Here is a 15,678-nt window from a genome sequence, read left to right as displayed (position 1 = left end):
TAACAGTGAACCCCAGTTCCCCAGAGATGTCTCAGTGTCCAGTCCCTCTCAATGGACAGTTACAGAAATTATTAAATTCGCTGCCTCCAGAAAAACAGAGCACACACCATCCTGGATGCACATATCACTTTAACAAAACAGCACTAAAATTATTTATTGTAAAACTAAGAGTAAGATTATTAACAAAGAACAGAAATTAAAGTGATACATCTGAGATCTGGGACACATCTGGTTACAAACCAAACCCAACCAAACCCACTTTCTAGCTACTACAACTTTATCCTAGCAAGTTACAATCCCTTTTCTCACATAAAACTACCAGTATCTCTAGCCCTTCTGGCCATGCGACTCAACATTCACAGACTCAGAGTTCCCTAAGTCCGCTACATGATGAATAACTAAGGGGTTCTCTCCCCTTCTTTTTAAAGAGCAGTGAACCTTTGAAATATATTCTTTGAAGTTTATACCCCAGACAGAGTTTTTCTCCCTTGCTCGTGTGCAGATGCCATGCTGTCCTTATCCTCTTGTGAATTAGCTTTTTCTGTTGGTTTGATCACTTTGTTTATTTCAGACATGTACTTTCATTGTCCCTGACTTTCAAAAGGCCTCTGCTCCCCTTGGGCAACCAGTGTTCTGGTCTCTCTTGAAAACCTGGCTCCAAGGCAGAAAGGGGACAGGGCTGCATTGGGTCCTGCTAAAGTGGCACCTGTCTCCATTCAAAGTAATGTCAGAAAGTTTCTTTGATGCAAAATCTAGGAGAGAGAGAGATCACATCCTCATCCTCCTTGTACCAAATGTCACTGTTGCTCTTCATTTGCTTCCCTGTGCTAGACCCCTGCGATGGTGCCACTTACTGATGGTGTATGCTAGGTGTTTCCATTCATAAAGAATAACCAGAGATTTGTAAGATGAAGGGAAACCAAGAACTGAAGTAAAGTCCATGAGAGAGCACAGAGCTGCATTTGCCCAGGACACAAACAGCAGCATCTAGGGTGCCCTGATTTTGATTTTTTCCCCAGTGCTTTTGTTCCATAATAAAAGCACACAGACTTACACAGAAATCACTAAAGGTGTGAATTAAAACCCAAAAAGTTATTTTGATGCAAATGAGCGTAGAGAGAGACCTTAGGGTTTGTCTAGACTGGAGTTGGATTGCTAATTAACCTGAGTTAACAAACAGGATTGTAAATGCTAGTATAGACACTCCACAAATGTGTGTTTGTACCGGGGGGGTCCTGGTCCATGACTGGGACACCTGGTGCTATTGCAATACAGATAGCATCATCATAAACCCAAGTGGTTTATGCTTGGACTCAGCCTTGGACAAAGCAGGGAAGCCACTCAGAGTGAAAAGCTTTGGTTTTGTTTTTTAAAGAATTCTCTAGGTGAGGCCCTTTGGGTTGCCCTATTACAGTTAGTAAAGACAAAGGGCCAGATCCTGAGCTGCGTAACAATCCTTTGCATAGTGTTTCTATGGGAGGTGAGGGAAGTGACATCTCCTGGACCTCCACTGGTGTTTTGAACAGGGAGTGCACTTTGTCACAGAACTGTTGACTCCACCCAACCACACAGTGCAGTTGTGTGGAGAGAGAGCTGTGGTGGGCAGCACTATGCTGCTTAGAGGGAGTCAAGACTAGAAAAGTCTCTGAGGAACTTTAGAGACCAGCATAGTCTCCCTGCACTGGACTCCCCTGGCAAGAGGGAATCATGCTGGCTCCACTGCCTCAGAGGCCTTCCAGAGCTCTTGCACAGGCTGTAGGATCTGACCCAACGTGTAGTGTGCCAAAGAAAAAACAGAGCCAGAAATATCAGACACTGAATTTCTTCATTAATGCCAGTTCATAAACACATTAATTGTGTGCAAATATCTTCAGAGGGAGGAGCAAAAGCAGCACAGTATGTAGATGCAGCATGTATAAAGGGCAAAAAGGTGTCTCTAAAATTCCTCTGCTTCAATAGGACAATGGAAAAAGCAATCCCAGAAGATTAGGGGTACATTAATCTACCAAGGAGAAAAAAATTAATAATGTGCAGAAGAAAACATTTAAACAACTTATAGCAAGTTCAAACAGATCTGTACAACCGAACAGTGCAAGATTAATTTTGGTCTTTGCATCAATGAACAAGGTGCAGTAGAATGAAAGTGTCTTATGCTCTCACTGCTCTGTGCAGATGAAATTAAATCTTGACAAATGCAAAGTAATGCACACTGGAGAGTAAATAACCTGTTCCCACTTATGGAAAAGACCTGGGCATCGCTCTGAACAGTTTGATGAAGACCCCTGCTTAATGCCAAGCAGCAGTCAAAACATGTTAAATGCTAAAAAAATGGAAAATAATACAGAGAATATTTTAGTGTCATGATATAGCTCACGGGTACACCCTCACTTGGATTCTGTGTGCCATTGTGGTCACCCATTTGAACAAGGATGTAGCAGGAACAGGGGGCAAAATGGAAAGGCTGTTTGGTTAAGAAAGGAGACGAATAGGAGGGGCTACAATAGAGGTTTACAGAGTAATGAATAGGATGAAGAAAGTAGAGAAGGTGGCTTTGTTCATCCTCTCTTGTTAGAGAAGAACGGGGATATTCAATGAAACTGAGACAGCAAATTTTAATACTGCTAAAAGGAAATATGGCTTTACATGGTGCATAGTTAGCATGTGGAGCTCATTGATGCTGCATGTTCTTGTGGCCTGGAACTGGGTAGGATTCAAAAGAGGATTTATAGGGCTAATAGGAATACCTACAGTTACATTTGATATGATTTATTAAAATGTAAAGTGGGATCTTAAACTGCTGTGCAACTGGGCATGCGCTACCTGGCCGTGTGTTAGGAAGACACTTCCTCTAGAAGTAGACTAGTCCATAACTGCCCACAAGAGCAGTGGTACGCAAACTTTTCCAATTGCACCCCTGCCTCTCCATTACTGTGCAGCCAAGGCTTCCTCAGCAGTGGAGCCTGGGCTGAAGGTGGAGGTGGGGGCAGAACTGAGGATGGGGGCGGGATGGGGTGGGGTTGGGGGAAGATCTGGCCTGAAGGCGGACCAGGACTGAGGGCTGAATGGGGTGGGGCGGGGCTGGGGAGCGGAGTGGGGCTGGAAGCACTGTGCTACCTCATTGTGGCAGGATTGCTTTCCCAGCTCGTCTTCCTATTCTTCTTCCTGAACGATGGTGGCATCTTCTCCTTCCTTGGAGAGGACTTCATCCTTAATCTAGCAGTGAGAACACATGAATGAGCTGTGATTGCAGGATTCACACCACACTTAGTGACCTATCACACTCCATACATGTGCCAATCATAAACACTTCAATGTGCCACAGCAGAAAGCTGGACTGGATCCATTTGCTTCTTGCTGTTTTCAAGGTAAGGCTGTTCAGCAATGACCAGCCTTAGTCACTGGGCTGTGCAGCAGTGTTCTCCATAGGTGCAAAGCGTGCAACTAAGGAACTAGCTGCCCAAACCTATCGGTTTGTTCCGGAATAATGAGAGAAGGAAGTGCTGCCAATAAAAACCAGTAGGAGACAAGAAGCAAAATCTGGATCAGACAAGCACACAAGCTCAACTTCCTGGGCAAGAGTACAATAAACCCGAGGAATGTAGCCTCCTGAGAAACACACCTCCTGCTCTGCATGTCTCATGTGAGGCCATCTTCTGAGTAGCAGAGTTACAGGCAGAGTTATTTCTCATTCATTAATGATACCATCCATTCAGGAGTCTTGCTCTTGGGAAATAAACAGCTCGGGATGTGCCAAAATAAAGGGAGTATTAATAAGTGGTGGAGCAGCTGGGCTAGTGCTGGAGCTAGCTAGATCTACAGTGACACCAGCACAATCCCTCAAAGGGGATTGGCTCAGGCCTCTCCTTTGAGGATCTCCTATGACAACTCCTGTATGGGATCAACGTACAAGGTCTCAACTCTAGATTCCTTCACTGTATTTACCATGTTCTTCTGCCTGCACTGTTTGTACTTCCAGCAGATTCTGCACTTTTCCCTACATGCTGGCTATTATCTGTTTTTACAGTCATGTCCACACCTTCCACACAGTTGTCTGGGCTATTTTGGGCAAGGTTTTGGTGCCCTTTCTTACACTGACTGATTTTATCTTGTTTTCCTCTCCTGTCCATCCTTAATCCTCCACTATGTGACATCTGCATATATGGTTTCTTGGCTCTCTTCCTGCAATTTTGCTGATTTGTACAACTTTTTCTAAAGCTCACAGTCTCTCAGCAAACCCTCTTCCCATCTCTGCAGTCACCATCCCAGAGCACCCACTTGTGGCATGACCCAGCATTTAGGCAACTCTACTTGGGTTCTTAGGACTTCAGTGGTCTGGTATGGTGGTGACTTGGCCCTATGGCCAGGTCAAATGATAGTTCCACCCCTTTCGGGCTATCAATGTCCCAAACAAGTAGTGTCCCAACACAATACTGGTACTCAACACATCTCCAGTCTCACTCTTCTTCCAAAGCAGCATCTCCCCAAGCTTCCCCCCTAGAGTTATTCTTCTTTTTCAAGGTTCACCACAGGAGTTAACGCTACTCCTGTAGCTTTCGCACAGTTCTCCTTCTGCCAGGCCCTGCCCACAGAGTTTAACCTCCAGACTACTCCTGAGTCTCTTGTTCCCCAAACCTCTAAACTCCTTCCTTTAAACTCTTCCCTGGGCCTGACACACCCTCCAGGTATAATCAGCTGGGGCTAACAGAGCTAGTTAACCCCTTCTTAGCCTGAGTGGGGTTTATACATGCCATCACAGATGTGCAAAAAGGTAAATAAAGCCCATCATGACCATGTTTGAAACGTCAGGCTCATTTTGTGTGTTGGAGCCCAACTCCAGAGGCAGCTTCTGGAGGGTGAGAGAACTGGTGGATGTTGGAGGGGGTGTGCTTTTTATACCCTCAGCCAAGGTAGATAATGCTTGTGTGTGCTCTCTACCAGAGACAGCATTATGAGGAGGAAGGGAACCTTTCTTGTGACAACATGCCTCCATGGATTTATATATTGAGACCCCTGATTACCCCCACGCGTTCTGCTCCTTGTTCTAAAACCTTCCTTTCTGCCTCCAGCTGGTCCAGGATCGTTTTCTGTAACAGTGGTGCATTGGCTCCTCTTACAGCAGCTACTAATTCTCCTCCCTGAAAGGTATTACAAGGCAATCAATCAGATGATATGCTTACTGGTGACAAAGATGTTTATTTTTATTAGTCCCACTAAAGCAGTTGAAATGCTAAACTAAATTTTTATTTTGAGGACAGTATTAATTATGGCAGAATCCAGGTTTAATTTAGTTACTGGCAAAGAATACCTCCACCAAAACTGAATGGGAAGTGGTAGGTGAAAGCAGTTAGTTTTTTAGAAGCATGAGCATTGATTTATTTATATTAGAGGAGAAAGTCTGAATCAGGAAAAAGCCACTCATTACTTGATGCACTGACATCCATGGAGGAGCTACCTAGAACTTGTCAGCTGCGTGGAGTGGGACTAGGTATTACTGTAAGGCAGTGTTTCCCAAACTTGGGACGCAGCTTGTGTAGGGAAAGCCCCTGGCGGGCTGGGCTGGTTTATTTACCTGCCGCGTCCGCAGGTCCAGCCGATCGCGGCTCCCACTGGCCGTGGTTCGCCACTTCAGGACAATGGGGAGCTACTGGAAGCGGCGGGGGCCGAGGGACATACTGGCCACCACTTCCAGCAGCTCCCATTGGCCTGGAGCGGCGAACCGCGGCCAGTGGGAGCTGCGATTGGCCGGACCTGCAGATGCAGCAGGTAGGGCCGGCTCCAGGCACCAGCTTACCAAGCAGGTGCTTGGGCCGGCCACTTTGGAGAGGGGCGGCACGTCCAGCTGTTCGGCGGCAATTCGGCAGACGGTCCCTCACTCCTACTCGGAGCAAAGGATCTCCCGCTGAATTGCCGCCGCAGATCGCGATCACGGCTTTTTTTTTTTTGGTTTTGTTTTGTTTTGTTTGGCTGCTTGGGGCAGCCAAAACCCGGCCCTGGCAGCAGGTAAACAAACCAGCCCAGCCCGCCAGGGGTTTTCCCTACACAAGTGGCATCCCAAGTTTGGGAAACACTGCTCTAAGGGGAGGGGATACAGTCATGTTTTCTTGTCTTGGTGGGGGATGCATTGCTTCCAGCCTGATCCATTTCTATTTGCTCAGGCAGATGTGGGGGAAGGGTGTGCAAGCTGGCCCTGCCAGAACAAGAGGAAATTATGTAACAACCCTAATAAGTTTAAGGGCCCTGCAAGACTTTCCTTGAACTCACAACAGCATAGGTAACCCAGTGGTCAGACTCAACCATGAAGCTATTACACATCTGTGCCATGAGCTGAGACGTGGCATGAAGGAGTCTTGCTACAGTGTATAGGAATTAGGTAGTATCCCTTTAAATAGCTTGTGAGTCCTCTAGTGGTGTTGTGTGTTCTATGTTTAGAAACCTGCTCGAGCAACATGTTGGGGGGAGGGATAGCTCAGTGGTTTGAGCATTGGCCTGTTAAACCCAAGGTTGTGAGTTTAATCCTTGAGGGGGCCATTTGGGGCAAAATCAGTATTTGGTCCTGCTAGTGAAGGCAGGGGGCTGGACTCAATGACCTTTCAAGGTCCTTCCACTTCTAGGAGATGGGATATCTCCATTAATTATAACATGTTGTATATAGTAAGTAAACATGCTGATTTGGACTACAACATGCCCAGTGGGTTCCATCATGTTAGGTTTGTTGAGTAAAGAGCAAAAGTAACATTTCCCCTGGGCTTTCTGACCCTGGATTCTTCCAAAAGACCATGGGGCACACTGCTAGCATACCTGGGTGGATAAAAATCAGTTAAAAAATTGGCTTTTCCATTAAATTAAATGCAGACAATTTTTTTTAAATAAACCTATTTAAAATTAAAATTTAAATGACAACTAATCTTAAGGCCTAAACTTCTTATATTCTAATAAAATCATTTAAATTAAATACAAAACATAATAGTAAGCAGTACATGTTTGCTGCCAAATTTTAAAGAAAATCAAAACACAAAACTGGAAGACACTGACTAGACACCTGGAACCAGAGTTTGATGAAGTGCCAAACTAACTTTTGACAGCATTATCCTCTTCTGTAGGTGAAGAGAGTATGCTTTCTTCTTTTCAATTTATGCATCTAGTTCAGTTGAAAGTTAAGAAACCAAACAGGAATTGAAAAAGCATTAAAGCTTGTTTTTTCCCCCCAATCTATAAATATAAACTAGGGTGTGAGGATGAGTTCTATTATTTCTAAAATCTTTAAGGACATGATGACCAGAAACAATCAGTTCAGTTAAGTATAGATAATACTTCCTTTAATAATTCAGTTTTACAGGAAGAACGTGTTTTGATAAACTTTTTCTTATGTATTCAGCACTTTTAAGGTAGCTTTATTTAATAACAAAACCTTTAATGCTGTCTGAGTCCATTTATAACTGAATCTGAATTTCCATCCAAATAGAGCTTGACACAAATCACAAGTAAAAAATTAATCATCATATAATAAATAAGAAATGTATCATTCACAATTGTTTAAGATAATAAAAATGGGAAAATTAAGAGGCTGAATAAATGTAAATTAAGTTATATAATTGTTTAAATAATGTGTATAGATACTGTGTATCATCCTGGCTAGCAAAAAGAAGTACCAAACTTAGTGTAAAGACTATATTTTGTTGCAAATCAACATGTTTGAATTGTCACCAATCAAAGAGAATCAACCTTTCTCTAGGAAAATAACTAAAAAGTACAAATGTAAACCACAATTAAAATCGATTATTAAAATCAAAGTTTCCTGCTTGTGGATTCAAATCATTATTTAAATAAGTGATTTAAATTATTTTGCTTTAAATTAATCTACATTGTGGCAGATCACAGTCAGCTGCCTTCCTGTTGGGGATGATTGGGAGGTCCTGAGTACCACCCCCACTCCCCAGGGACAAAGCTTACTCAGCTCCAGGCCAGGCAGGTGTTCTGCCAGAGAGCCCTCTTTCCTACAGTGCCAGGAAATGAGGGCAGCATCCGTATTCCCTCAGGGTGAGCCATTCAGCCTGTGGAAATAGGGAAAAGTTCTGTTCTGTATACATGCTATGTATACAACACCATACTCCATCATCTGCACAAGCTTTCCAAGTGCCCATCTCCACTCATTTGACCTCAGCTACTCGGACTGTCCAGCACTAGGGAGATAGAAGAGAGGTGCTAACACTGCTCAAATGACACCTTTTAGATACACGTCAATAGCCAGTGAGCACACACTCTCATGATATAATTGAGACATGCATTGCCTATTGGCAGGTGACAAAGGGCTCCTGCAACTCTGGTTCCTCACTCCCATTGTCTATCTTCAGTTATGGCCTGAGCACAAACAGTGCTGCCCTGGCCCCTCAGCACGGCTGTAGGTACAGGTCAGCAAGATGCTCTACGGAAGGGTTCTTGCCATCCGTGAATGAACTAAAGAGGAGGGAAGCAGCATGTTCTATGGGAGCAGCTTGAACCATTTCACATAGTAATGGATGGAAGGCCATGAGTGACTAGACAAGTTACTCTCTCACTGGGCACAGACAAGGGGAGACCTGAAGTGATTTAAAGACAAAGCCCTGGTTCTCAACTATGTGGGGTTTTAATAAGTGGCCTGTGGGGCTCATTGCACAGGATATCATGGAGTCCAGGATTCAGAAAGGATATTCAGATGGAGAGTGAGACCATCCACTGTTACATTAATGAGGGTGATTTTGTCCTTTTAAAGAAGGGATACACACGTTCATGCTTCAGGGCAAGAGTCAACCCTGACTGATGGGGGCTAGGAAGAAACTTGCCCTATGGGCAGGTTATTCTATAACTGCCATTAGGAGCATTCTAACACCTCCCTCTGATGCAGCTCATCCTGGACAATGGTGGAGAAATGACACCAGCTTAGCTGGACCTTGGTCCTGATCCCATCAGCTCTTCATCGCATTTCAAAATTCCATTACACATTTATTTCCCCTCACCTATACAGTATATCTTAATGTCTCTCTTGTTCAGTTATTTATTAATAAAATAACAATGTTGTAATTGGATTATTTACAGCTGCTCTGGAAAGCAACTTAGGACAGAGTGTTCAAAAGATAATAACTGATTGGATATGATGCTATTGTGTCCAGATGGTGGGTACATTATAAATACCTAGACAGACACACAGAAAATAAAACGACTATCATGCATGGCAGCATTTGGGATAGATAAATCAGGTTGCATTCAGGACAGGATTTTGGCACCAAACTGATTAGCGAAGTGAATGAAAGAGGTGGAATATATATCCAGGAGCTGGAGATCAAAAACGCAAACAAGGCATCTTTGGAAGAAAATGATTATTTCAACTGGTAAGGTTTATTATTGTTTACAATTTTAAAATATTCTAACTTACTGCATAAAACAGAAAGGTAGGTTCACATTTTCCCCTGTAGTTCTCTAGAGCATCAATGGAATCTACTTCAGCCTAAATAAAACACAATATCAAATTGGTTATATCAAAATTTTACATTGTAGAAAAGTAAACATTTCAAAAAGGGTTGAGAAATATTTTTGCCCTATTAGTGTGAGGGTTTGGAAAAGCTTTTAAAATATGTTTTTAGATATACACATTGCTTATACACCGCTACCTCAATATAACGTGACCCGATATAACACGAATTTGGATATAACGCGGTAAAGCAGTGCTCCAGGGGGACGGGGCTGTGCACTCCAGTGGATCAAAGCAAGTTCACTATAACGCGGTTTCACCTATAACGCGGTAAGATTTTTTGGCTTCCGAGGACAGTGTTATATCAAGGTAGAGGTGTATTAAGATCTTATTTTAAATGTCACTACCAATTTGTTCACTGTGCAAACAACATCCTTCTTTAATAAAGGTGCTAAGCACCATTTTTTAAATTATCCCCTATAAGATGTACATCCAGCCTCCAAATTAGCTTACTTGCATTTTTAAATAACTTTTAAATGTTTTAATGACTGAAAGGAAGGCACAGCCACACATAGGCACATGAGGGATTATTGGCATATCTGATTTTTGATCCCACTCTCTATGGGACCCCACTGGAAACACCCCCACTCATTACTGATTCCCTAATAGCAATCATGTTTTGAGAGCTATTCAGCCAGCTGAGCTATTTAATATGCACCATATTGATTCTTTATAGTGTTAGGTTGTTAATCAGAATAAGTCAAATGTTTACAGAAGTCTAAATACAGGTATATTATATCACCACAGTTACCTTGGTGAGTCAAACTTGTCATCAAAGAACAATACCAAATGTGATTGATTAGGAATGAATAAGACCATGTTGATTAGCATTACTTATACTTCCAAATATGATAAAATACATAAAACCAAAAGCCTATTAGTCAGAATTGAAGATGTGTTGAGATGAATTATCCATTTCTTTATGCGTGATAAGAAAAAGTGTTTGTGCAGTGTAAGGTTTGAGGTTCTGACTTATTCATGTCCTTGTTCTTAAGTGCCTGAGTTTATAAGTGATATGATAGGCACATACCTTGTTGCCATTTAGCAACCTTAACTAACTTCTAAAAGGAAGATTTTATATTTGGAATGTAATTAGAGAGTCATTGGAATGCATACCCACAAGAGGCTGAGTTAAGGTTGCCCAGACATCATTAACTTCAGCATTTCTCAACTTATGAGTGCTTCACTTTGCAAATGTAGTATTCCTACAGCATACAGTTTGTGAGAGGGAAGACAGGGCAACAATGTTATATTATTGAGTACTGTTTCTTAAGTTATATTAAAATGTAGTCTCTCCCACTGTTCAATCTGGGATACATCCCTGCAATTTGTATCCATGTAAGCTTCCCCATCCTCTCATAACTAGGCCCAGGAAGTCAGTGGGACTACACGTATGCATAAGAACTCCTGTATTGTGCACACATTTGCTGCCTAGTGCAAGGACAAGTGGCTTCAGCATTTCCTTGTCTGTTGATTCTGTGGGTGGTTTGGTACATTTGAAGCAGACACTATTCTGGATTACATCTTACCACGGCAAAATGCAGAAGGTCATCACCAAGCTCATTCCTTATTTTTCTGAAAAGGTTCACGACTGTTCTGCATGGACCACACCAGCCTTGATACACATCAACAACTGCACAGAGGAGAAGGTGTGTCAGTAGGGTTACGCAATGACAGGATGGGGACAGTTCAGAAATACTGAGGCCAAGCACATACAAATAACTTGGTCAGTGCAGCTTTTCACTCCATTTTGATTGTACTAATTTCAGATTATGCAGGGTCACTTATGCAGTGAAAGGGGGAAATTTCCAAATGCAGATAGCCAGGAAGCAAAATCCCACAATTCACTTTCAGTCTAGACGTGTGGGTTAGGTGGTCCACACCCAGATAAATTATTATAAAAGGCTGCTTGTTGTAGGCTCAAATATTGTCTCTTCATAAGGCAAAAACAGAAACACTGGAAAGTAGGGAAGGAGTGGTGGCATGGGAAGAACAAGCCTGGTACCTAAAAAGATACAAGTCAGATTACGGCCAGGAGTTGGTAAACTGATGAAAGTTGAGCTGACAGGCAAACTTTAATTATTTGGTTTGTTCCTGTTTCTTAAAAAGGTTTTGCAAAAGGGATGTGTACACCAAAGAGCTCTGTTTGTTTGCTCTATTAATGCTGTGCAATTTGGCCTCTGAAAAATCTTGTGTATGACAGCAGCACTTTCAGAACATTATTAATCTTCACACACACACGTGCATGTTGACTCAACACATACAGATTCTGTAAGAAAAAACAGCTCTTGGACAACATTAAAGTTGAAACACCAAGCCCTCAGAAATGCAGGAAATCAACCTTAACTCTCCCACCTTGTTTTTATCTTTTACAACAGGGTCTGGCTGAAATCAATAGAAATAATTTAGCAAGACAAGGTAGGTGAGGTAATAGTTTGTATTGGACCAATTTCTGGTTCAATAAAAGAAATTACCTCACCCGCCTTATCTCTCTAATATCCTGGGACCAAGAAGGTTAAAACATCACTAGAAATAATTTGTCCATTTAAATAAGAGAAAACCAGTGTCCTTCCCTATAATTAACACTTCTGATAAGAGAGGGCAGCACCTACTCTGGACATTACTCATTGTTACAGGGTGTTCTGACCCTTTAAGGGGGCTGGGGCTCAGCTGCACCTGTTAGGGGCATAGCTATCCCCCAGGTCAAGGAAATGGGCAAAGTCATATAACAAGGTGAACATGTGGTTAAGAGCAGCCCTGATGGGAAAATGAGAGCACTTGTGGTTCAGTCAGAGAGGGACTCCAGGGAGAACAGCTGTGGGAGTCAGAGGTCTATAGAAGAGCAGGATGATATACGGAAGGGCTGGGAGTACAGGAAGAGGGGTTAGGAAGGAGCAATGGGGTGGTTGAGGCTACAAAGGGGCAGAAAGCCCAGTTGTTTAGGGTTCCCAGGATGAGAACCTATAGTAGAAAGTGGATCTGGATTCCCCCTATGCTGTCACCCTGTAAAGGGGTGCAGCAACTCCTGCTAGTAAGGGGAGGACTGAATGGCTGTTTATACTACCATCTAATGAGGTGCTGCAGTGACCCCTACCGGCCAGGGGAAGATTGAGAGACGCAGAGCCCAGGGGGAGGGCAGGGGTGGAAGAGAAGACAGACCCTCAGGAAGGAAGGGATGTGACCAGCCAATGACTGGGGTGGAAGACTCTTCTGTATTGTGTTTGCCTGGACTTTGGTACCCTGCAGGGGCAGACTTTTGGGGGCATGGCCCAGGAGTTAAATCATCTCAGCAACCAATCCATGCTGCAGGTGAGGGGAACCTGAGGCAGCAGATGGGCCTGGAGCCAGACTCTATAGGTCACTCTTACATTCCCAAATATATACACCTGCTCACTGAATCTCAGTGGAGGAAGCTGAGTGTCTTCTCCCCTTTGACATTCAGACTCTGTGCTGTCCTGCCACAGCACTGCATTCCAGAGAAAGGGGTACAATTCCCATGCTGAAACTACATCAGCTAGGCTGGTAAAACTAAGGCCTGCTCTAGAAAAGCAAGTTGCATTGGTTTAATGAAAGGTACGATTTTAAATGAATTTAGTTAAGCCAGTGCAAAAGGGTATGTATGTGTAGTGCTAATAGACCCTGGGGGTTGGTGGGCAGAATTGAACCTGGGACCTCTGGAGCTTAGTGCACCAGCCTCTACTGCATGAGCTAAAAGCCAATTGGCTGTTAGCTAAGGCTGTAGAGCGCACTCTTTTTATTTTGTTTTTGTGTTCTCTCTCTCTCTCTTCTCTCCCCTACCCCCCACTAGATGGGACAGAACACCACACCCAGGAGGTGTGTGGATTACATATGCACACACTGAGGTGGTCCAAGTGGTGACCCATGGACTGGATCCAGCTTGCAGAACAATACCATCTGGACCCCAAACGTGTCTCTGTCCTCCAGCAGACCTGCTCTACAAAATAGCATCCTACGTGCAAGGCCACTCTGCATGGAGGATGCCACTTTGTAGAGCAAAATGGCATCCTCTATGCAGCATGACCTCACATACAATGTATGTGTGAAGTCATGCCAAATGGAGGACTCCATTTTGTAGAGCATACAATTCTGTATGTGGCCACAGAGGTGCCCCCAAACTAGCATCCAGCCCACAGGACTGAAAAGGTAGGACCACCAGCTTATGCCAATTAGTAACAGATTTAAATTAATCCGAGCAAGCCTCTTAAACCAAAATACGAGTGTCTATCTAGCCTTTTGCACCAATTTCACTAAAATTGGTTTAAAAATGATTTAAGTTATTTTATTTAATTATTTAAGTTAAGTTAACTGGTGCCACTTTCTCAAGTTACCGATAAGGAATGAACTCTCCTACATATGCATCCTTTGGGCTAGCCGCTACTCAGGCTAACTCTGAGGAGGTTAGGCACCTACAAGTGATACTGGTTCAAAGCTGAAGCACTGATGGTCTCAGTCATTGCAGGCTTAAGTTGATGACAGTGTTATGACAGGAATCTTTGCAGAAATGTTTGTATTACTGCCAGTTTGGGGAAAGCTGTTGCAAACAGCAGGAGAGTGTAACCTCTGCCTAGAGTCATCTCTCTAACTAGAGTCAATTCCTGGGGCAGGATTCTCCCTGACAGATTGAAAGGGGTATAGATAGGAGTTGTTAGATTAACCTGAGCAAGAGAAATTTCAGGTGGAGTATCATGAAGGAGCCTCAAAAATTATGTCTAGTAGATTGTGGAGCAGAATCTCAAGCAAAGTCGTAAAGTCATTTCTGGCAGGACAAAGCAACTGAATATCTACAGCAGCTACCAGTCCTCCATGGGCAAGGGGACCAGGATGATCCAAAGATATCTCAACCATGTTCATTTTATATCACTCTGTTTGTTTCCCACCCCCTGCTTTACAAGGAAAGTGGCACACCTTCATTTCCTTACTTTGCTGGTCCTGAGTGCAGGGGGATGTTTGTTTTGAAATTAAATACAAGTGATCTGAAATGTTTGCTCAGTCCTTACCTATCAGTCCTTTGAAACCCAGCATTTCCTCCCAAAGCTCCTGGTTATTGATAGTAACCTGAGTTAAAATTAAAATATATACATTGTGAGTATGAAGAGTAATAGATAGCAATATGCAATAACTGTTTATTTTACTACAAAACAGTTTCACTTTTATATTTAAACAAGTCACAGCAAACCATGACACAGGAACAGCTGGAAGAAAGGTTCTGACTACAATACTCAGTATTGAAGAGTCTCTTACAATACCCAATACCCAATGGGATGTTAATACCAAGACCTACTGTTCTGGGGTACCCGAACCCCCAGCAGGACTCTGGGTGTGTGGTAAGAGGGAAAGAGCACAGCTGTTTCATCTCCTCCCTTCAAGCAGATATATGTGGGTGCTGGCAGACGTACCAGGGTGGGGGTATTTTTGGGGGTGTCTAGTAGGCACCAGTGCAAATTTCCCCATGGAGAAGTATGAAGTCAGCATTAAGGATCTGTATTATAGTGTAATTGTGAGGAATGTAATGTGTATTATGTTACTGTACATGCTGTATGGGACTTATTTATAGAAAGGCAGTCTGTCAGTGAAAGTGGTGAATGTAATGTGTGGTGGTAAGATATGTTGAAGGAGGATACTCTATCTGGACACTTCTTGGCTTTTATGGGTTTGTGTGGATGTTCCTTTTAGGCAACCCTAACTGGGTGTTGCTTGTTCTTGGTTTGTGAGAATTTCCTTGTTTTTTTGAAGCTACATGTAGGAATTCAGTAGAAATGACAGACCTTTCCTCCCCTTAGAAATTATAAGTGGAGCTGGAAGTTTTCCATGCCAGGTGTCTTTCTCATACTTTTCTACTTGTTTATTTATTTATTTATTTTAAGTTTCCACAAATGAGATTAGAAAAAATATATTTTGTCCCTTTTACAAAATTTGTATAGTTGTTTTGTTGAGATGATCTAGTGCATCCATGCTTTGCAGCAAGGGCTTGAAATTTAGCAGGGATGTGCCTTTAGCTAGTGTAAGGGATGCGCCTTTTGCTTTCTTGGTTTAAAAAACAAAAAAGCCCAAATTTGGCCAGTTTGAAAAATCTCAGTTTGCACAAGCTCACTGAAGACGTGTTAGTGTGACAACTGAATGCTCTGAAGATTCCATCTGTAGAGAGCATGCTC

General features: G+C 42.9%; 1 protein-coding gene across 1 annotated transcript in view; it reads right to left on the bottom strand.

The window, feature by feature from the left end:
• Positions 1-152: 152 nt before the first annotated feature.
• NME9 (NME/NM23 family member 9) overlaps positions 153-15,678 on the bottom strand; it is a 36,254-nt gene continuing 20,728 nt past the window's right edge. The window contains exons 3-8 of the mRNA XM_065556170.1: positions 14,524-14,581; positions 11,035-11,138; positions 9,410-9,481; positions 5,019-5,135; positions 3,115-3,213; positions 153-2,002 (exon numbers count right to left, since the gene is read on the bottom strand). Coding sequence (XP_065412242.1) covers positions 3,151-3,213; positions 5,019-5,135; positions 9,410-9,481; positions 11,035-11,138; positions 14,524-14,581 — 414 coding nt within the window. The 3' untranslated portion in view covers positions 153-2,002; positions 3,115-3,150. The remainder of the gene's footprint in view (positions 2,003-3,114; positions 3,214-5,018; positions 5,136-9,409; positions 9,482-11,034; positions 11,139-14,523; positions 14,582-15,678) is intronic.

This window comes from Chrysemys picta, chromosome 9 (genome assembly GCF_011386835.1).
Source record: "Chrysemys picta bellii isolate R12L10 chromosome 9, ASM1138683v2, whole genome shotgun sequence".
Lineage (NCBI taxonomy): Eukaryota > Metazoa > Chordata > Testudines > Emydidae > Chrysemys > Chrysemys picta.
This window is presented reverse-complemented; position numbering and strand designations above follow the sequence as displayed.